At 44.4% G+C, this 21456-nt stretch overlaps 1 protein-coding gene across 4 annotated transcripts in view; it reads left to right on the forward strand.

Moving 5' to 3' along the window:
- Window positions 1–11773, forward strand: part of TMEM273 (transmembrane protein 273) — a 38511-nt gene extending 26738 nt beyond the window's left edge. For 2 of the 4 annotated variants that reach the window (XM_035267700.3, XM_035267698.3), the window contains 2 exons: window positions 3632–3655; window positions 9056–11773. In XM_035267700.3, the coding sequence (XP_035123591.1) occupies window positions 3632–3655; window positions 9056–9134 (103 nt within the window). In that variant the 3' untranslated portion in view covers window positions 9135–11773. The remainder of the gene's footprint in view (window positions 1–3631; window positions 3656–9055) is intronic. The other 2 variants (XM_017978915.4, XM_035267703.3) reach the window with 1 other exon arrangement.
- The last annotated feature ends 9683 nt before the right edge of the window (window positions 11774–21456 follow it).

Below are 21456 nucleotides of genomic sequence, written 5' to 3' on the forward strand. Positions count from 1 at the left end.
TCAGTGTCACCACTGCCTCATGGAGAGCCTATTTAAAGTACAATGCCCCCTCTACCCCAACCACAATTCTCTTCTCTTTCCCTGGCTTTACTTTTCTTTATATTTCCTTGCACTATTTGTTGCTATATGATATATTTATTTGTCTATTTTGTAAGGGTTTCTTTCTAAAATGTAAGCTCTGGGAGGGTAGGATCTTCCTTTTCACCCCTGTAACCCAGCACTTAGCACAGTGCCAGGGGCAAAGTGGGTACTTTCCTATGTGCTGAATGAATGAATAAATAAGTGGGCATGAGGCCATGGGCTAGGTGCTGGGGGTCAAAGAGAAAGAAGTAGGACAATCTCCCTTCTACAAGGGAGATAAGCAGGTCCCAGGTGATGGCTGCACACTTGGGGTGGTGGGGGTCCTGGGAGGGCTATGGCGGGCTGAGCATGTGTTGCCTTGTGTCTTGGGAGTGCAGAGGGCTGCATAGCCACTGGGCGGTGCAGGGGAGCCTCAGGTTACATGCTGAAGGACTAAGAGAAGCTCACGAAGGCAGAGGGAACCCTAGTATATGTAGGCATCATGGGTAAAACCTGCAGCTGAAAAACATGCAGCACAGCAGAAGCAAGTGTTTCATGTGACCATGTGGAAGGAAGGGCTGGAGCGATAAGTAGTTTCTACACACGGATGATCAGAAGATAAATAGTTTCTACACGCGGATGGTCAGAAGGGCTTGTGCTAAGCAAAGGAGTCTGAAATCTGTCCTGAAACTTCTGGTCACCTCCTGATGGATTCTAAGCAGAGGAGGGATAGAGTATTTTTTGTTGTGTGGTAGCATGGAGGAGACCCAGCTGCAGCCAGGAAGATGTGCTGAAAGTCCAGATAGAGACTCTGGCCTGTTGCAAGCCTTACGGGAGTAAGTCCAGGTCGAGGCAAAGGAGAAAATGAAAGATGGGAACAAAGTGAAGGAGGAGCTGGCCCAGGGACCTGGGGTGAGGGGCTGGGACAGCCACTGGAGGAGAGAAAATAATCTAGAAAGCTCAGTTTTCTCTGATTTGCTGCCCTTTGGGAATTTGGTGGGGGGACAACTTTGGACAATAGGCTGGGTGAGGTGATATTCTTTTGAACATGGTGAGCCTGAGGTTTCTGGATAATTCCACATAGAGATGTCTAGTAAGTGACTAGCATTTAGGACAGAGGTCTGGGCTGACACAGGGGTAGTGGCTTTTAGAAAGTACCCAGAGCCCAGTATCACCCTCCGGTTCTTCCATGGGACCTGGGACTGGGTAACTTCCAAGTAGTGTCTATCGGAGGAAAGGATGGATTAATGGCTGCATGAGGGGTAGACGCATGGCGCATTATGGCTGTGGGTCAGGACTCATCAGCCCTCATGAGGTCACGCCCTTGGAATGAGCTGGATATGGACTTTCTTAGTTCACTTTTTTTTTGAGGATTTCTCCTCCTTCAGATATTCTAGTTTTCAGCAGTGGCTTCTGATTGTGAATCATTAAAGCATGTTTCATCAACCCTGTCTCCCAGCACTACATCTCTCCTTCTGTTTCTGACTCTCACTCTCTTTCTCTCTGCCCCTCCCATGTTATTACCCCGCCCCAAGCATGTTGTCATTCCAATGGGCCCTGGGCTAGAGAAGACAGGGTGTAGTTAAGGTGACCTTAAAACTTATCATCCAAGACAAGGCTTTGTGAGAGTGAGAAGAGGCTCTGTAAAAGTTCACCAGGATGATGGACAAGAGCCTGGACAGTCCTTGGGAAACAGGGATGTATGGTCAACCTAGGTTGAGAGGGCCTGTGAAGTCTTCAGGCCCTGGTGGCCACACAGACTCCTCTTGCTGGCCATGTCACATACTCTGCACCCAGGGCAGGTAACCAGCTTTAGGGGGCTTTTGGAAATGTGTGGTGGAATTGGGGATATTTCAGGTTGAGGGACTAAAGATTCCACATGTCCCTTCTCTCTCTCTCTCTCTTTCCCCCACCGCTCTCCTCTCTCTCTCTCTCTCTCTCACACACACACACACACACACACACTCACACACACAGACCCACATTGGCTGAAGTTGTCACATTCTTTTCTATAGAAGAAACATGCCAAGTAGCTCCCAGTGCCACCAAATCCACTGATGTGGGAGAGTGGAGTTCCATGCTGGCCAGCTCTTCATGCCCCTCCTCCCACCCCCAGTCATAAGGGGCCTTCACCCTGGGGCAGCTCTTGTCTTCTTCTAGCCCTAGGGGGATTGGCACAAAGACAGGTTCTCCTGAGTATACAGCTGCGGGGCCTGGCCAGGAGGGTGTCCCGGTCCCTGCTGACTCAAGGGCAGCACTCAGATGGCTGGGGGTTGAGTGCTGAGTCAGCCTCTCCCACCGTAGAATCAGAGTGGACTGACTGTTATCAGGATTTTCACACAGGGCTCTTGCAGGACATGAGGAGGCCATGGATTGAGTCTGGAAGGGTGAGGATTGACTCCCTAGAACCTTTGTTGCCTTTGTGGGTCTAGGTAGTGTCTGTGGTGAGAGTGCAGGAGGAGCCTGTTTTGAATGGATGGGCTGTGTTGGCCATGGTGAAGACCTGGGTACCACGTGGCCTCAGAGGCCCTCTGCTGGGTTCTTAGGTACCCAGGCAGAGGACACAGACTGCTGTGACCAGCTCAGACCCTGTGGTCAGGAATCTTGAAACACGTGGAGTTTCTAGCACAAGACATCACCACAGAGGGAGCTCTAAAGTGCTGGAGCTCTAGTCAGCATAGGTGTGCTACCTTGACCATCCAAACTTCGGGCACACATTGAGGTGCACTTTGAGTTAAAGCACTTTGCTTTGCAAATTGGCAGACCTTGGAGCTGACCATGCTTCAGGAATGTCTTAGCTACGGCCTTCACATAGAATAAAATTTCATAAAGCCTGATCCTTAATCTTGGTGTGTGTGTGCATGTGTGTGTGTGTGTGCATGTAGTGCCTGTGTATATGCATATGTATGTCCATGTGATCATTCATGATGGACTCTGACACACATGGGAAGATGCTGCTGTGAGCAACACAACACAAGGCCATTTGAAAGCACTCCTGAATGAACAGTCACTGTGCTTTTTATGTTCTCATGCATTGTAATCTAAGAGGAGCATCTCTGCTATGTGTGTTTTTTGGAAGTTCTGGGTTATTTTGAGCCATCAGGGCTATAGAAGGCATTTTCCATAATCCAGGAAAGATGACTTCAATAATTATTCAACAATAAACTTTCTGAAAGCAAAGTTCATGAAAAAACATGGAGGGATGCTAGAGGAAGCAGGTGGGTGAGGAAGGAAAGGAATAAAGGCCAGGAGAGAGGGGGGCTGGGGAGGCAGTGGCTGGATGGGAGTTTATACCCCTGGTAATTAATGCGTTTCCCTCACCACATGTAGGGAGCTGTTCTTGGCAAGTATCATAACAGAGCTCCTCTGCAAATAGAGGGACTTTCAGAGAGAAGAGGCAGGATTCAAGTTTCCAAAACTAACACTAGATGGAGTCAGGCTGAGTCATAAGAAAGTTAAACCCCAAAGAGCAAGCTGATGACAAGACAAGCCACTCTCCAGCAGCAAGCTTTGCATTGCTTTCTGTCGTCTAAGACTTAGGCAATGAACATCCTTTTATCTTGTTTTGCAGGCGAAACCACAATTTCTCCAAAAGGTGAGTCATAAGAGTGATCACGTGTACTAAAAGGAGGAGAGGCAGGCTCTGCTCCATGGGGCTGCATGGGTTTTCAGCATGGCCTCTCCCTTACCCTGGTCACGCGGGATGGGCAGGTATGGCCATGGCCAGGAGCCCTCATGCCAGAACAACTGTGAGACCAGGAATCAGCATCACCTTGGGACATAGTGGAACTTGTCAAGATTTAAACTGAAGCTGTGGGGCATTTGCCCAGGTAGAGCTGAGAAAATGGGGTTTTAATAGGATAAACTTTTTTTCATTCTCCAAGACCTATCCTTTTATAGTGCCCAATCTAATAACTAGCCAATTTAGTCCATATGATGAAAAATTCCCAAACATCTCTTCATGTCATCATACTAGGTTTGGCTGGGTATTTGCATCTCAGTGCTGCTTTGGGGTCTCAGAATGGACAAAGTCTGCAAGCGGAGGGCTGGTCCACAGGAAGGGACAGGAGGATCTCAGAACCCTGATTGAATGAGCCTGTGAATGAAGATTCCTAGGAATGAAGGCATCTTCACTAGGATTTTGAGGACTGTTATTTCACAATCCACATTCCCCAGCTTGGTTTTTCCTCACCTCATGCCCCGTGCATGTGGTGAACCCACTGAGAATTTCCTCCCTGTCTGACCAGCCCAGGGTGGTCATATAGGCCTGGGGTGGTCTCTTGACCTCTCTCTCTCACTCCTGCTTTTTGAAGAATTTTCAAATCCAAAGAAAAGTTGAAAGAACCCGACAATCACCCTTCACTCACATGGTGCCCCCTTTGCTCTGTCTCTGTGTACATAAGCCCTTTTTGGCTGACCTACTTGCTAATTAGTGTAGATATCATGATATTTCACCCCTGAATACAGCACCATTGTGTCTCCTATTGTGTATAATCACAATACAATGACCACTCCTAAGAAAATTAATGCTAATTTAGTATCATCTATTATATAGCCCATGTTTAAATTTCTCTGGTTATTTCAGAAGCATCTTTTATTGCCGTATTTTTTATTGTGCTATTTTACAATCCAGAAAAAGAGCTGTATTTGTTTTTGTCTTTTCTTTAACTCTCTCTCAGTGTTGAACAACCCCTCTGCCTTTTATCCTTATGGCTTGTCGTCTGAGAAGTCCCTCAGCCTGTTGTCTTATACAGCGTCCCATTTTCTAGATTTGTCTGATTGTTTCCTCTGGAGTAGATTCAGATTGAAGTTTTTGGTAGAGAATATCACGAAATGATATTGTGTATCTTTCGTCGTATGGTGTCACTGTTGGTGATGCTTCCTTTGCTTGGTTAAGGGAGTGACCACTAGATTTCTGCATTTGTAGAGATTAGAATTTTCCCCTCTGAGATGTATGAATAATATGAGGGGTGGCATTTGACACTATGTGAATATCCTGACCCCCAACAATTCCTCACCTAATAATTTTATATCTATTCATGATCCTGCTTGAAAGCAGTCATTGCCATTGGTGATTACAAAATATTGACTTTCTAATTCTATATTTAATAGCTGACATTCATCTAGAAGCAAGCCTTTTCATTCTATCTCTTTCTTCTTCTCCTATTTGTTGAAGATTATTACTGTGGATTTCAATGCATTTTAATCCATTACCATCATGATTCTTTCTGATGCTCAAATTGTCTCAAATTTGGCCAGTGCAAGTCACTTCTTGGTGGCTCCTGTGCCCTTTTGACAGAATCCCATTAATCCTTGAGCACATGCTGGACTTCTGACACAACACAATACCTCAGGCTCATCTTGTTCTGCTCCCAAGGGCAGCACAAAGGTCTAATTTTCCCAAGGGTCCCTGTTTGTCTCTCTCTCTTTCTCTCATTTTATTTTAATTTTTACTATAGAATAATTTTTAGAAACCAAGATTGGGGCACGATGCATACTCAGGCCTACTGAGGTGCCATTGCTTCTACACCCTTTCAATGGACAGTCAGGGAATATGTATTTTAATTACAAATTCAATATCATAAGATTTTTCCTAAGCTTTCCCCATTCCATATGTCTAGATTGCCTTCTCCAAAGTAAAAACCCAGCTTTCAACCACATAATATTTTTACTCATTTTCCCTATTCTATAATGCACACAAAATACTTCCAGAAATTAGAGCATTGTACAGCTATAGACCTGCTCAATAAACTTGCACATTTCTTTGCAGTGGCTTTTGCCCTTAGAGTTTAGCTCTCTAGGGGTTTACAGCCAGCATTTTGTGTTCAAATGGAATTAATTATATTCTCTGTGTGGTTATGCTATCAACTGGACAGTCAGAAACACTTGTTTTAGTGTGTATTCTATTTTACTGTTTCCTGTTTTAATCTTTTTAAATTTTAACATATAGTTTTGTTTACACCATTTACCTCTGAATCTCGTGTTATGTACATGATTCAGAGATAAACTGTGTGAACAGATAAACTCAGAGAAGTCTTTCTCCTGTAACTGTCCACTCCACCCTGTTCCTACCTACTACCTATATTATGTAGTGTGAAACTGTACATAAAATATACAGTTATTTATATATAAAAATTATATATATAATTTATAACTGTATATTAAAATATACAGTTATATATATATCATATATATGTTATAAAAATATACAATGGAAGGGAAGGGCAGCATTTGAAGTTTGCTATTTTCAATAGTTTCTATTTCAATATTTCAATAAGTTGTTATTTTCAATAGTTTCTGGTTTGTTTTTTATGTGTTACTTTTATAGAAATATAGTTAATGAAAAATAATTTTATATAGAAAATATATATGCACATACATCTATATGTAAATATTTTCTAATTTTATTTAAAAATTTTTAAAATGTAAACATTTTCTAATTTTATTTAAAAATTTTTTTTATTTTAAAATTTTTAAAAATAAAATTAGAAAATATTTACATATATATATATATATATATATATATATATATATATATGCCTGTATATTTTCTCCAGCACTTGGATGGTTTCATTGTTTACTTAGATGTCTGATCCATTTGGCATTTATTCTGGTGTGTGGTATGAGTTACAGATCCAATTTTGTCTTTTTCCCAAACGGCAACTGAATTATTCTGATACAATTTTTTAAAACGACCCTATTTCCCCAGTGTTTCATTTGCCACTTTTATAATGTTCTAAATTTCTGCATGTACTGGGATATTTCTAGACTTTATTCTCTACTGGCATTTGTGGTTATTCATATGCTGGTGCCACACTCTTACCTAGAGAGGCTTCTAGTGTGTTCTAGCTTCTGGGAGGGCTGGTTTCCTTCACCCGCACACACGTTGTGCTTCCTTTGCAGGGGACATTCTTGCGATTCTGTTTCAGCTATTCTTGAATCAACTTCACACTCTTTCTACAGAAACAAGTCTTTCATGGTGTGGGGGCTGGAGGAGGGGTCCCAGTGGAGAGCTTTATGATTGCTTTGTGTTTTTGGTTATTGGGTTTTTGTATAGACCAAAGTAAAGAAAATAAAAATAACACTCAGGAAAAAAAAGAAGCAAACATCTCGATATTTAAATTGGGGTTACATTCCATTTATATATTGAGTTAAAAATTATTTACTTCCTCACAATGGTAAGTGGCTCTTCATGGAAAAGAGGTAATTTTTTCATAAAAATTATCTGCTTCTGTGTGTGTCAGGAGAGTTTTCAGATTTCACTCTTATAAAGTTTTTTCACTTTTTGTTATATTTATTCCTAAGTATTTTGCCTTTGCTGCTTTCAAAATGGAGTTTTCACCATTACGTCTCCTACCTGGTCATTGATGGTATTTTGATTTTGGGGGATTATGTTAATGTTATAGTGGTTGCCTTGTTGAATGCTTTTACTATTTATCTGTTTTCTCCTTCGTCCCTTGAGTTTTCACAATACTATGTCATCTGCCAAAATATAGATCTTCTTTCCAAATTCCTACGCCTCTAATTGTTTTCTCCTCTCTGATTGCATTGGCTAAAAACACCAATGATAAATAATAGTGGAAACAGTGTGCATACAACATGCCTCTGCCAGACTTTAGTGGGAAATCTACTAGTGGTCCCTGAGAAGTAGGATGCTGTCTCTAGAGCTGAAGCACATATAACTTACCACGTTAATGAGCATTCGTCAGTTCCTATTTTACTGAGTCTTAAAAATCAGAAATGTGTGTTGGATTTTGCCAGAGATTTTTTTTTTTAGTATTATCAGGCATTGATATAGCCTAAACAGATACACCATGGTGCTGACCAGAATGTATAGGCACCGTTGTTATTGGTTTTACTTTTGTTTTTGTTGTTCTCCTTCTCTCCTTTTTGGTCTATGTGATTTTTGGAGGATGTGGTCAAAGATTTGGGTTTAGTAGCCACTAAATCGTATGGTATGAAACATTCTCTTGCTCTTTCTCTTTGTGCCAGCCTAGGGAACGATGCAGCCTAATTCACCTATTAGTTCAGCCAGCAGATGCTACCCCAGATGCTGCTGGCCTTACCTTGTTTTCGCCAGACTGTGCCTGGCTCGCTGGTGGCTGGTGACATATCTGTACACAGAGATATTCCTACCTGCCAGAGAACAACTTCGTCCCTGAGGTAGCTCAGCAATGCCCCTTCTTCTGCTCAGGGCAGCCAGGGGTGGGAGGAGGCTGCTCTCTTGGGCTGCCTATCCACTCTGAGCATTGGTATCTTAAGTGCAAACCTGGCTAGCTCCAGCCTCTTTAGAGCTCTTCCTTATCAGCACTTGAATGGGCCTTTTAATGCAGGGCTTGTTAAAGACACTAGGAAGGATGAATCTTCTGCTCAGCCCCCCCCCCCCCCCGCCCTCTAAACTCCATGTTCCTCTGGACCCTCCACCCTTTAAAGGAGAAACAAACCCCTGATGGCATTTGAGACGTTGCTTGGAATCCCTTCCTTCACTTTTCCCGCCACTTCCTCTCACCATATCTTGCTTGTTTCCAATGTCTTTCTTGTCTTTAACATTGGCTCTACTGCCATCAAGCTCCATAGACCTGACCTTGACCCATGTCCTTGGTCTTCAAATATGGGGTGGGCAAATACGGGCTTTCTGTTTTACGTCCTTTGACGTGGCTTGTCCCAAAGATGCTTCACTCTGTCCTGCCTTCCTGATGTTGCTGACTGGTCTCTTATGGGGAGATCTTAGCTGTCAGGAGACTGTGACTGAATATGCACAATGGAAAGTCATAAACAATTTTGCATCATTCAATGTAAGCATATATACCATTCTATTATATTCTAGATGTCTATGTGAGACTCCAGTGAGGGTGTGAATTTGATATCAAGGCATGGAGGTGTAAGTGAGGCCCTTAGCAGGGTCTGCATCCTACTTTCAGCCCGAGCTCTATTGTATCAGGATATGGTTTGTTGACTCAGATTTGTTGTTCTCTTCCATGTTCTTCTTTTTTAGACACTTATGCTGCCCTTCCCTTCCATCAGAGCTGGTACACCAAGTGTGGAGAAGTCTCGCCCTTTGTAACAGCTTGTAGTTCAGATGCGAAGGCATTATTTCCCAGTTCCATTCTCATAGACTACCTTGTTCCTTGTAGCATTTGCCCAGATCTGTGCAAATTCATCAACTACAGAAAGTGACATGTTCCCCAAAATATGCCTATTAAACTCAAGGAATGACTTCTCTTTTTGTCATCAAAGTGGATGAGGTTTTGTTTGCCTCGGGTTTGGCAGACAGAAAACAACTTCCAGGTTGAGCTCTCCCCTTTACCCAGAAGCCACCGGCCTTCAGGTACTTTTCTATGTTGTGCAAGGAAGTGTCCCACCTTGCAGGTTTTGCTGATGAGCTCTTTTATACCTGTTTAATTGTGTGAGTTGCATAAACACATGCAATAATTAGAGCATAGTTCTGTCAATAAGTCTTCCAGATGGTTCTCTTCCTTTCCAGAGATGCACAGGTGATTGAGCTGTAGGTGAGCAGCCATGAGAAGAGGGAGTCCAGCCCTGTGGACAAGGGCCCACAGTTACCGTCTCAGGATGTTCTGAATTTGAACACCCAAGTAATGGTAATAGACTTTCACATGGACTGAATATTGGAGAAAAATAATAGAAGGAATAGAATCTACAGTGCCTCTGTCCTGAAGGAAAATATCACTCCTCTTCCGCAAGAAGTGGACTACACAGAGGGAGGCTTGAGCACTTTAGCCTGCAGTAGGAAATCATGGACACCTCAAACTTCACCCTGTGTTAGAGCTGTTCATGCTTCTACAAGGGCATGGTGTCCATGTTCTTGGAACCTACCACAGAAAATGGCTCATGAACAAGGGAATAGGACCCAACACACAACTTCCTACACACTGCCATCTTATCAACAGTTAGGCAGCACTTTGTTGAATGATTAGCTTCACCTTCTTAGCTGCCGGGAGATCCCTTCTTAAAGATTCAGGAGCCCTGAAACATGGGGTCCCTGGGACAGTCTCCAGCCCTATCGATGAATACTGGCCTCCTGGAGTGGAAATGGCAGGCTGGCCTGGCATTGGTGGAAGGCCTTTGGTGTTCATGGGATGGGCCTGCTGCTCTCAGACATTCAAAGGACAGAGCTAAGGAAGGACCAAATGAGAAAGCAGATGCCATGCCTTGTAGAGGGCCATGAATGTAAGTTATTATTGTTCTCCTTGTATAATTATTTTGTGGTTATTATTACAATGTGCATGGCTGGTGCATAAAAGACATGACTGGTGGAGGTTCAGGAAAGCCACGTCATTCTACAATTGCCACCACACTAAGGCCCCATGAGCATTTCTCTCCCTTGTAATATTAACCCTGTGTTTCCTGGACCACATCACGGAATATTCTTTGCCTTTCCAGTTTCCAGGAACTCTGTCGGACTGGGCTGCTCTCCTCATGTGTGATGAAAGATGAGCTATATTTCAGAACAAAGTGCTGTGTTGTCATAATTTGCCTGGACTCCCAGGGCGTCTCTTATCCGACTTGATAACGATGCTGTTCATTAGCAGCCTTTGTTAACTGATAACCAAGAGTGGTAACGTGATACTCATAAGCAATTTTCTGTGTGTAAGATAAAATGAACCACCTTGTATGTGATCTGTTAATTGATTTGCTTCCTTTAGCAGCATTTTAATTAAGACATCTGGTTTGTGAATGGCAGAAACACTTGTGACTGAAGGTGAACGCTCCTGGACGCTCAGCCATGGTTTGACCTTCTGTACACACAGCAAAACCACGGTGTTCTCTCCCCAACCCCACCTCATGACATATTTTTCCAACACCACCACTGGACTCTGGTTTTGTTTTAGCCCCACACAAGGTTTCACAGGTGAAGAACAGAGAGACTTATGCTGAAGGCCAGTATCCTCTCCTTGGGTCATAAAGGCTGACATCACCTGGGAGGCAGACAGGCAGGGTGCCCTGACATTGAGGTCTCTCTGGCCTACTCTCCACACCCAAGCTCAATGGCTGCCTTCTGGATGTCCTCCTAGGCCTATTAGAAGCTCTCTGAAGTCCCCCTTGACAGCTCCTCTCCATAAGAGCAGCTCCTGGGGACACAGGGTCCAATGGGCAGTAGCTCTTGGAAGTGACTAAAAGGTCACTTGGAGGTGACCCAAGGAGTCCATTGGGTCTGCTGGCGTAGCTTCTTGAGTCAGGGCCATTCCAGCATTACTGCCTCACCCTGTAGTTTGACAATATGCTAGCAGAGGCCAGAGGCTGGACTAAGCCCCATCCTCCCAGCCTTCTAAGTTCTGGGACCCCAGGACACATACAGCTTCCACCACCACAGCCCACCACAGCATGGAGAACACCATGCCCAAAGGGAAGGGGACAAACACCAGGAGGAAGAGCCATCCTGCATGGGTGAAGCAGGTCACAGATGGCTGCAGCCCGCCAGGATCTGATGAAGTGGCTGTGGTTTGAAGCCTCCAGGACTCAGTATGGGAAGGAGGGGAAGGTGAGATGAGAAAGGGTTATCTGGCAAGGTCAATAAGTTAAAAATCGTCTGTAGAAGTATCAATGTATATATCTGTTCATTTAAAGTGTATTTACATCAAATCTATACAAATTAATACATAAACATGTATATGTATGAGTGTCCTCCTCTATGTATGTTAAAAATGCACATATCATGCAATTCTAGTAAATAAATGCAGGTTTGGAGGAATTAATAAACTTCTTTCTAAGCAGGCAGGGTTCTTAGAGGGAGGCTGAGCTGAACAGAGCCTGAAGATGTAACCTTTCCATCATCAGAGTTGGGAAACAGCTGAGAGGCAGACAAGCTAGGCAGTTGGAAACAAAAATATCAGTGCTATTGTGACTCTCAAACGAGTCACGGCATGCCAGCATGCCTCTGCAACTTCTAGAGTTCCCATAGCATCCATGCTGCAGTCCAAGCAGGAAGTGAGAATGGCTCCAGTGGAATGCTGGAAGCAAAGAGGCAGAGCGTGGGGGCAGGGCCGAGGGGTGGGGGCAGGGCGGAGGGTTGGAGATGTACCTTAGGGAAAGGGATGCCAGGACTTGCTGGTGGATCAATCTGTCGGGGAGGTAGAGGGAGTTCATAACAACCCCACATTTGGGAGCCATTGGCTAGGATGTGGAGAGCCTTAGAGAGCCCGGCAAATGGGTCTTGGGTCTTCTAGGCTATTGTGACGACAAGGATGGGCTGCATTTGGAAAGAGTGAACCTCACCTTCCTACAGGTGTTCAAACCTGCAAATCAGGGTTAAAAGCTCATGTCAACAATTATTCTAGAACGTGCTCTTGGTTTTATGAGCGAAGATGAGGAGAACCATCTTGGAGGAGTGGTAGGGTCCTTCCCCTTAGATGGAGTGTGCAGGTGGGCTGCTTAGACACAGAGAGGCTGCACTGAGCAGACACGAAGATGCAGGCAGAAGGGGCAGTGGCCTGTGATAGGAAGTCCACATGGGGCCAAGTCCAGGCTATGACTGATTCTTTCCCTTCTAAGTCATTTGTCATAATCTCAGATTTGTCAGATTAATTAATCACCCTTCAAAGAATATGATTTTTCATGAGGACATTATCATCAGATGACAAATGAGTGGCACATCTCCCAGGCTGTGTGTTCAGATGCAGAGAAGTCACTCGGGCCTTGAATGTCGCAGCCCCCTTACCAGCATATCCTGCATGCCAGTGTTCACAGTCCTGGAATTTTTACAAACTCATGACCATCCCTTCACTTGCGGCCCTGCTCTGTGCAGTACAGGGTGGTGGTAGAGTATATAAGCCCTGCAACCAAAAGCTGCTTTCTGAGCTCGACAAATTAATGGTGCTGTGCCTCAGTTTCTACATCTGTACAGCAGGTTAATGATTGTGAGAATTAGATCAGTAACACGTGTGAAGTTCTTAGCACACTGACATGTAGTCAGCACTTGGTAAACATGGGCTATTACTTATCATTAGTTTGGGACAATTTTTACACAATTCCAAAATTCAGAGAAGGTGAAATTATGGAAGTTTCTGTTTCATTCTTAATTTACATATGTATACATATAGTGGGGTTTTTGTTTTTTTTTTTTGAGACAGGGTCTCACTCTGTCATCTGGCCGGAGAGTTCAGTGGCACAAATCACAGCTCACTGCAGCCTTGACCTCCCCAGGCTCAGGTGGTCCTCCCACTTCAACCTCACTAGTACACTGCAGGCGCGTGGTAGAATACAAGAGCAGTGGTACTAAATTTTGTATTTTTCGTAGAAACAGGGTTTTACCGTGTTGCCTAGGCTGGTCTCGAACTCCTGAACTCAAGCAATCCTCTCGTCCTGACCTATCAAAGTGCCAGGATTACAGGCATGAGCCACTGTGCCCAGCCTCATTACATATTTTTAAATAAAGTTTTTATTTCAGAACAGTTTTAGACTCACCCAAAAGTTGAGAGTATAGTTGAGAGAGTTCCCGAATGCTTCACAACTGGTCTCCCCTGTTATTAACATCTTTCATTGGTATGGAACATTTGTCACAATTTAATGAGCCAATATTAATACATTAATATTGACTAAAATCCACACATTATTTGGATTTCCTGTTTTTATCTAGTATCCTGTTTTCTGGTCCAAGACCCCATCCAGACCACCACATGACATTTAGTCACGTTGCCGCCTTAGGCTCCTCTTGGTTGTGACGATCTCTGAAATTTCCCTTGTTTTTGATAACCTTGACAGTTTTGAAGAACTCTGGTCAGGCATTTAGTTGATTAGTCCTCACTAAAGTCTGTCTATTTTTCTCATGAAGATAAATTTCTTTTAAGCTAAGTTTAACACAAAATTGATTACAATTATACAAAAACCAAGTGTTCACCAATCTTTATTATTGCTCATGAAAATAAAATTAGCCAGATAGTTGACAAATCCCACTTAAGTTTGAACTGGGTAGGCTCAGTAAAAGAAAAAGCTTTTCTTGTGTAAATAAAGCAAAGCAGATGTTTCTAATGAGTGACGGGCTGCTCTGGTTAGCATCACGCAATCACCATGTGCTTTATGTAGCAACACGGTCTGGGAGAGCACCTGGGGCTCGTGCAAAGCAGGGTAGATTGGACACTGCTGTCTTTCCTCATCTAGAGACCAGCAGCCTGTGCTCACTCTGCAGCTAGGAGCTCCTGGTAGTGTGGTCTGAGCTCTCCAGAGAGGTGGAACAGAGCTGCCCATTATTTACCTTAGCAGAAAAGGAACCATAAGGAAGCCTTTACAATGTGGTTCTGATCTTTTTCCCGGTTCCTGAGTTAATTCAGGAGATGGCAACAAATTGTGAGTCAAGCACAACTGCTGACTGGCAGAAAAGAAATTGAAACCAGGTCCCAGAATCATCCCAAACACGTTTTTATGGGGCATTTGCAGCCATCAGCAAGGGCTCTGCTACCGACTCACTCCAAGGGGCAGCATTCTGTGCACCTCTGCCCACAGCATCCAGAGGATGGGACTGTGGATGGGGCTCCTCTCACCTCTGTTGGCCTTCTGAGGTCTGCTCTCATTGGTGGCTCCCGTTCCTCCCATCAGGGCTTGGCCTGGGTTCGTTCTGTCCAGATGAAAGTGCTACTGATGACCATAAGGAAACAATTGGTCTCAAAAGGAAAAAAGGCACAATGGAGCAGGGGAAAGCCTTCTCAGAGGATGGTGGCAAGCACCTGTCACATCCTATGGATACTTTGCTCATGTAAGTTATATCTGTACGCTCAGCCTAGCTTTTGTAGACACAGCTGCATGCACTCTAACAACCTGCACGACGATCAGTGTGTCCCTTCGTGAATGGAATCGTTCCTTTGGCACAGTTAAGGGTGTGGGCTCTAATCCAGCTGGCTGAGGTCTAATTCCTCCTGGCCTGTTGCTTACTCTCTGTGTGTGACCCCTGACAAGTGACTCAACTTCATCTTCGTTTTCTCATTTGTAATGATGATGATGGCTATAGAGGGTCACTACGACTTGCCAATGAGTTATTGCACATAAAACACTTAGAATAGTGGCCAAAATGTGTAGGTGCTCTATAAATGTTCCCTCTTCTAAAGTATGGTATGAGACACCATGGGAAAAAACACAGAAGGCAGAGGAAACTACAGGCAAAGAGGAAAAGTGAGTGCTGCTTTTGAGGTGTGAACAGGGCACTGTTGGATCTCAGGAAAAAGAGAAAATCACAGTGGCCATCAGAGTAACATCTCTGTCCAGACACAAAGGAGTTTGTTGGTCAGAAAAGCAGGCAGGGTATCTGGGGCACCTCACAGGGTGTCTGGCACCCGGCATGACAATGCCTGGAAGCATGAAATCACGTGGCAAGCTGGGATGGGTGAGGACATTGCTTTGAGCAGGACTGCAGCTGATCAGAAGGAGGGTCAAGAAGTCTATGGGGGCAAACGAGCTGCTAATGCGTTCAGCCATTTGGCTGTCTGGGTTTTGTGAAATCAATTTTCTCTTTCAGAAAGCGAGTTGCAGAAAGACAGTGGTGATTCTGTGAAATGGAAGTTGAGAGATGCGGAGGGAAGATCCAGGAGTTCTAGTGCTCATTTAATAGGTGTTCTAGGAGGAGGGAGCAGACAGTGCAAAAAATGCCCAGATCAGACGAGAGAACACAATTTACCAGAGCTGCCGAAAGACGCTAGACCTTGGCTTCAAAGGAAGGATCTTGTAAGTAATTGGCCATTAAAAGAAAAGAAGTAGGTGAGCTCCACATTTATTTAGCTCTACTCCTGATGACCCGTTCGCGTTTATATTGCACACAGGGTAAGAAGGTTTAGCAGGATGTGGTAATCTTTATGTGCTAGGAAGACAAAGGTTGGGGTTTGAAGCCATCATAGTAGCTATAATTTAAGGGAATAGTCCCTAAATTTTCAATTTTGGAAAGCAACTTTTGATTTTGGAAGAGCCCCCAGATCTGCCTTAAAATTCCCTTTAAATCCATGGCTGACTCCCAAACTGGACATGCACAGAGTGAAATGCTAAGGAGCTCAGTGGAAAACAGCAGCTGGAAGGCTAAAAAGAGCTGAGTAGAGATTTCAGCAGCTGTCCTGCCATTAAGAGACAAAGTTTGAAGTTTATGTCCTGCCAAAGTATCAATAGAAGGACTTAGTGTGACACTTAATTGAATGTGTCAACTTGGCTGAGCCACAGTGCCAGATATTTGGTCAAACATTACTTTGGATGTGTCTGTGAGGGTGTTTGTGAATGAGATTTATGTTTAAGTTGGTGGACTTTGAGTCAAGCAGATTGCCCTCCATAATGTGGGTGGGGCTCATCTAATTATTTGAAGGCATGGACAAAGCAAAGCCTGAGCAGGAGGGACTTCTGCAGCATGTGGCCTTTACACTGGAACTGCAATCTCAACTCTTCCTGGGTCTCTAGCCTTCTGGCCCATACAGCTCATTGTACTTGCAAGCTTCATAATTGTATGAGCAAATTCCTTAAAATAAACCTACACACACACATACACACACACACACATTGTTGGTTCTGTTTCTCTTGAGAACACTAATATACTTGGTAAGAGCAGCTGGCTTCCCATGAAAACCAAGACTAGCAATTGTGCCCTAGTACTAGAGACAGAACTGAAATAGACCCAGCCAACACAGCCTAAAATCAGGATTCTCTAGAATCAAGGTAACTTACCAGTAATGTAACTTGCCAGACTAATGATTTATGCCCAGGTCCTAATTTTAAAGGTGACTAAAAGACAACACAGAGAGCTCATGTCATTGAAGGAATAATTTATTAGAGTTCTTACATTTCCTAAGAGAAGGGGACATACCACGTCCCATGAAGCCACAGGGAGAAAGCACCAGGTTTGGCCAACAGGTAGAAAGAGCCAGGGAAAATCATGTCGCAGAGCCTTTATTGTGTTTTCCATGGGAAAAGCAAGGCAGGAGAGGGGAAGCAACTTAGTACTGGCTAGTGTGAATAGGGTTGGTGGGCTTGGTCTCCAATTGTCTGAGTGCCTGGCCTTGGGTGATTTAGGGCAGGGAAAATACTGGCTTGGTTGCAAGAGTTAGGTAAAGAAGGTGGTTGGAGGCACACACTCAGGACTGATGAGAAAGTTTGGGATAAAATTTTTTTTTTGGAAACGGAGTCTCACTCGGTTACCCAGGCTGCACCCAGAGTTCAAGGAATTCTCATGCAAGTGTATGCCACCACTTCTGGCTAATTTTTGTATTTTTAGTAGATATGGGGTTTTGCCATGTTGGCCAGGCAGGCCTCAAGTGGTCTGCCTGCCTCAGCCTCCCAAAGTGCTAGAATTAGAGGTGTGAGCCACTGTGGCCGGCCAGGGATAAGATTTTTCAGGCACCTAGAGAAACTGGACCACAGGGCAGACATACACAACAGTAGCTGTTAGTTTGGCCTTGTAATTAATGGATGCTTAGCAGACAAATACAGAATCTAAGGAAACATAGAACAACTAAACATCAACACTCTTCAAAGGAAAATAACAGAATCCAGAGCTTCTGTAATGTATCATCCACAATGTCTGAAGGAACAATGCCAGGCATTCAAAGAAGCAGGAAAACATGACTCCTAACAAGAGAAAACAGACACTAGAAGTAAACCCATGATAATCCAGATGCTGAAATTAGCAGTCACCAGCTTAAACAATTATTATATATATTTTTTCAGGTAAACTGAACAGAAAGGTGAACAGAGGGGAATCCTTGGTAGGCAAATGGAAAGTCACTTGGAATTACTAGACTTTAAAAATGCCTTATCTATCCTAGGTCTTTGCACTGGCTGTTTATGCAACCTGGAAAGCTCTTTCTCCAGATTCTCAAATAACAGATCACTCTCTCCACTCAGTGTTCTTCCCCCACATCATTCTGCAGGGAGGCCTCCCCCGAGAACACACCTTTGGTTATGTATTCTTACCATGCTATATTTATCATGAGGGCACTTATTGCCACTGGCATTATGTTATGCATTTATGCTTCTATTCATCCATTTTTTTCATCCCCCACAGCAATGCCAGCTTCTTTAGGACAAGGATTTTATCTTTTTTACTGCCAGGACAGTACTGGGCAGAAAGTACATGCTTAGTAAACATTTGTTGCTATTGCACTACAAATATTAAAAATATCCAAATAGGCTGGGCATGTTGGCTCATGCCTGTAATCCCAGCACTTTGTGAGGCCAAGGCAGGTGGATCAGGAGTTTGAGACCATCCTGGCCGATATGGTGAAACCCCATCTCTACTAAAAATACAAAAATTAGCCAGGTGTGGTCATGGGCACCTGTAGTCCCAGCTACTTGGGAGGCTGAGGCAGGAGAATCACTTGAACCTGGAAGGCAGAGGTTGCAGTAAGCCGAGATAGCACCACTGCACTCTAGCCTGGGCAACAAGAGCAAAACTCCATCTAAAAAAACAAAATAAAAACAAATAGTATAAGCAATTATAAAGAATATTTTTATAGAAATAATATGAGCATCCAAATAAAATGGACTATTTTCTTCTCAAATTTAAATAGCTATATTTGGCTCAAAAAGAGGTTGGGGCTGTGTACAGTGGCTCATGCCTGTAATCCCAGCAGTTTGGGAGGCTGAAGAGGGTAGATTACCCGAGGTCAGGAGTTCCAAACCAGCCTGGCCAACATGATGAAAACTCATCTCTACTAAAAATACAAAATTAGCTGGTTATGGTGGCGTACACCTGTAATCCCAGCTACTCAGGAGACCGAGGCAGGAGAATCACTTGAACCCAGGAAGTAGAGGTTGCAGTGAGCTGAGATCATGCTACTGCACTCCAGCCTGAGCAACAAGAGTGAAACTCCATCTCAAAAAAAAAAAAAAAAAAAAAAAAAGGTTGGGAAACTAACTAGGATAGTTATCATAGGTAGAGATGAAAAATAGAAGTTATAGTAGTTTCTGCCTAAATCCTCATCGTTGAATCTCTATCAATTCGCTGTCTCACTAACAGTATAAAGCAATACCCTTTCCCACATGCTGACCAATGCTTTTTACCTTTTAAACATTTTGCTGTTTTTTTCTTAATTGAAATCATTTCCAGTGATTTTCTCAGTCTTTTATCGCATGCCATTTCTAATTTTTTGTTACTATAAACCACATGTAACAAAAATTCTTGCTTATATTCTTTTGTCACAGGCACAAGAATTTCTCTTGTGGCAGTTAGAACTTTTACTCCTAAAACTGCACCCAGTGTGGAAGAAGTCTGAGCACTAGTGTTCCTGCGGAGTCATATCTCCAGGGTTTCTGGAGCACTGACATTGGAACAGAAGCACATTCCTCCCTGGCCTCTTTGAGTTTACACCTCAGGTTGGCTTTGATGATGCCAGGTTGCTCTTGTAGACAGAGAGAGAGGTAAGAACTACTTCTGCTGCTTCTGCGGGTGACCGTGGTCTAGAGAGCCCCAGGCAGGAGAGCAACATGGACAGAATGAACTGTGAGACCAGAAAGTCAAACAGGGTAGCAAGATGGTGAAAACAAGCGAAGATGAGAGATCAAAGCCAGCCCAGTGTCTGGGTGAGGTGAAGGTGGGGACGCTGTGACCACAGCCGTAGGCACAGGCATGTGTCAGGCTCAGGGGTCCATGGGTGTTGAGAGAGTCAGTGGGGGAGGGCGAGAGTGCATTCATTACTCTTCTCTTTCTTGGGAGTAGCTCACTTAGAGATGGCTTTTATCCCCACCAGCTGGGTGAACAGATATGGAAGCAGCCTTCAGTCAGGATAGGGATCTCTAGGATCAACAGCAGGCACTGAATCCAGAAACTCTTAACTCTCCATGGTGGCTGCGGATCTAGTACAGCTCAGCCCTGGGGGTGACCAAAGCAATAGAGAAACACATGCAGAGTCTTATGCCCCTGATCCATAGGGCACTCCTAGAAAAAAGCCGGAGGCCACCAACACAGCTTCCTAGGGAAGGGGCTGGGCAGAAGAGCTGGGTGGCAGGAAGGGGATCTGCCTTCAAAGAGTTTTTATAAGTTCCAGGAGAGTGAAGCTTTTTAGAAAGAAAATGACATCCAAAGAGGGATTTTTTTTGCAAGTTTTGTCACTTAAACCCCTTGATGTCCCTTCGAGGAAAGAAAGATTTCAGCCAGGAAGGGCATGAGATGGTCTTTGGCACACTAAATCCATCTTCTTTCAGTGACTTTCTAAATGACCGTGGTGATGACTCACCCAACATTAGGGAAGAGATGGTAAAAAGGGGAGGAAGAAAAGAACAAAATCAGAGAGAGGGTGGTGACAGGAGGTGACTGTGACACCTGGAACCTGCAGGTGGGGCAGGTCACATTCTCAGACATCACCTGGGGCTGGAAGGGAGCCCCTCTTCCTCTGCCCCATTCTGAGTGGGGAGCCTCACTGAGTGCTGTCATCTGAAAGCAGTGAGGGCGAACATTGCAAGGCTGTATTTGGGCCCAGGCCAGTTGAGGGCGTACTGTAATTTCTAAGCTTCAGCGATTGCCCACGGAACCAGTGAGGCATTCTACCACCCAAAAAGAAACATCTCCTCAGTTAATGATAATTTACAATATGTGCCTAGCATTTGCCTGGCACAGTTTGAAAGAAACATTGTAGAGCTGTGTTCACCTTTGTGGGATGGAGACATGGTAATGCCAAGTCTGGGCTCACACTGCTTCTTTATGGGGCTCTGCCGCTTAAGGGGATTGATAGATGGTGGTGGCTGGAAGAGCTGTGGGCTGGGGCAGGTGTCCTGAGCTGGGGAGGGCAGAGGGAGGCACTGGGAGGGCTCAGGTGGGAATGGATGAGGATACGGCTTTCTGGGATGGAAAAAGCCTGCACTCTGTAGATGGACAGGGGCCTTTGCCTCCGACGCCTGCTACACAACTCAGCAGCTCTGTGAGCAAATTAAACTGAGCAAATTCACCTGGAAAATTGTGAGGAGGGGCTCAAAACTCATCTGCTCCGGAACGATCATACTCAATGGCGTAATGAAGTTACCACCCCATTTAGAAAGTAACTGAAAGGGAATGATTTAGCCTGCCTGCAGCAAGTCATGTCATTCCTGGGTGGAATCCATGTATTCTTGAAGGCACGTGTGCTCTGCACCTGGCTGGTGGTAGGTAAATGATGACTGTTCTCTGTTCTACAACCATGGGGCTAAGGAGACAGTTCTGGGCCATCCTTCCCAGCAGCTGGAACAGCTAATTCAGGTTTTCTTGAAGTGCCTGAAACCTCAATCATACCTAATTTCCCCCAAACGGGTTGGAATTCTTGGCCACACTCCCCAGGGCAGTCCCAATAGCTTGAGAGGCTCCTCTGGCCTCCCCTACAGATGGTCTCCTGCCAAACCCAGCCCTAGGGTAGCTCTTCCTGCAGCCAGGCCTGGAGCCTGCTTGCCCAGCTGGCTTTGATCAGGCTCACTCTGAGCCACATGTCACTATCTTCATCTGTTACC

The sequence above is a fragment of the Callithrix jacchus genome, chromosome 12 (genome assembly GCF_049354715.1).
Source record: "Callithrix jacchus isolate 240 chromosome 12, calJac240_pri, whole genome shotgun sequence".
Taxonomy (NCBI): Eukaryota; Metazoa; Chordata; class Mammalia; order Primates; family Cebidae; genus Callithrix; species Callithrix jacchus.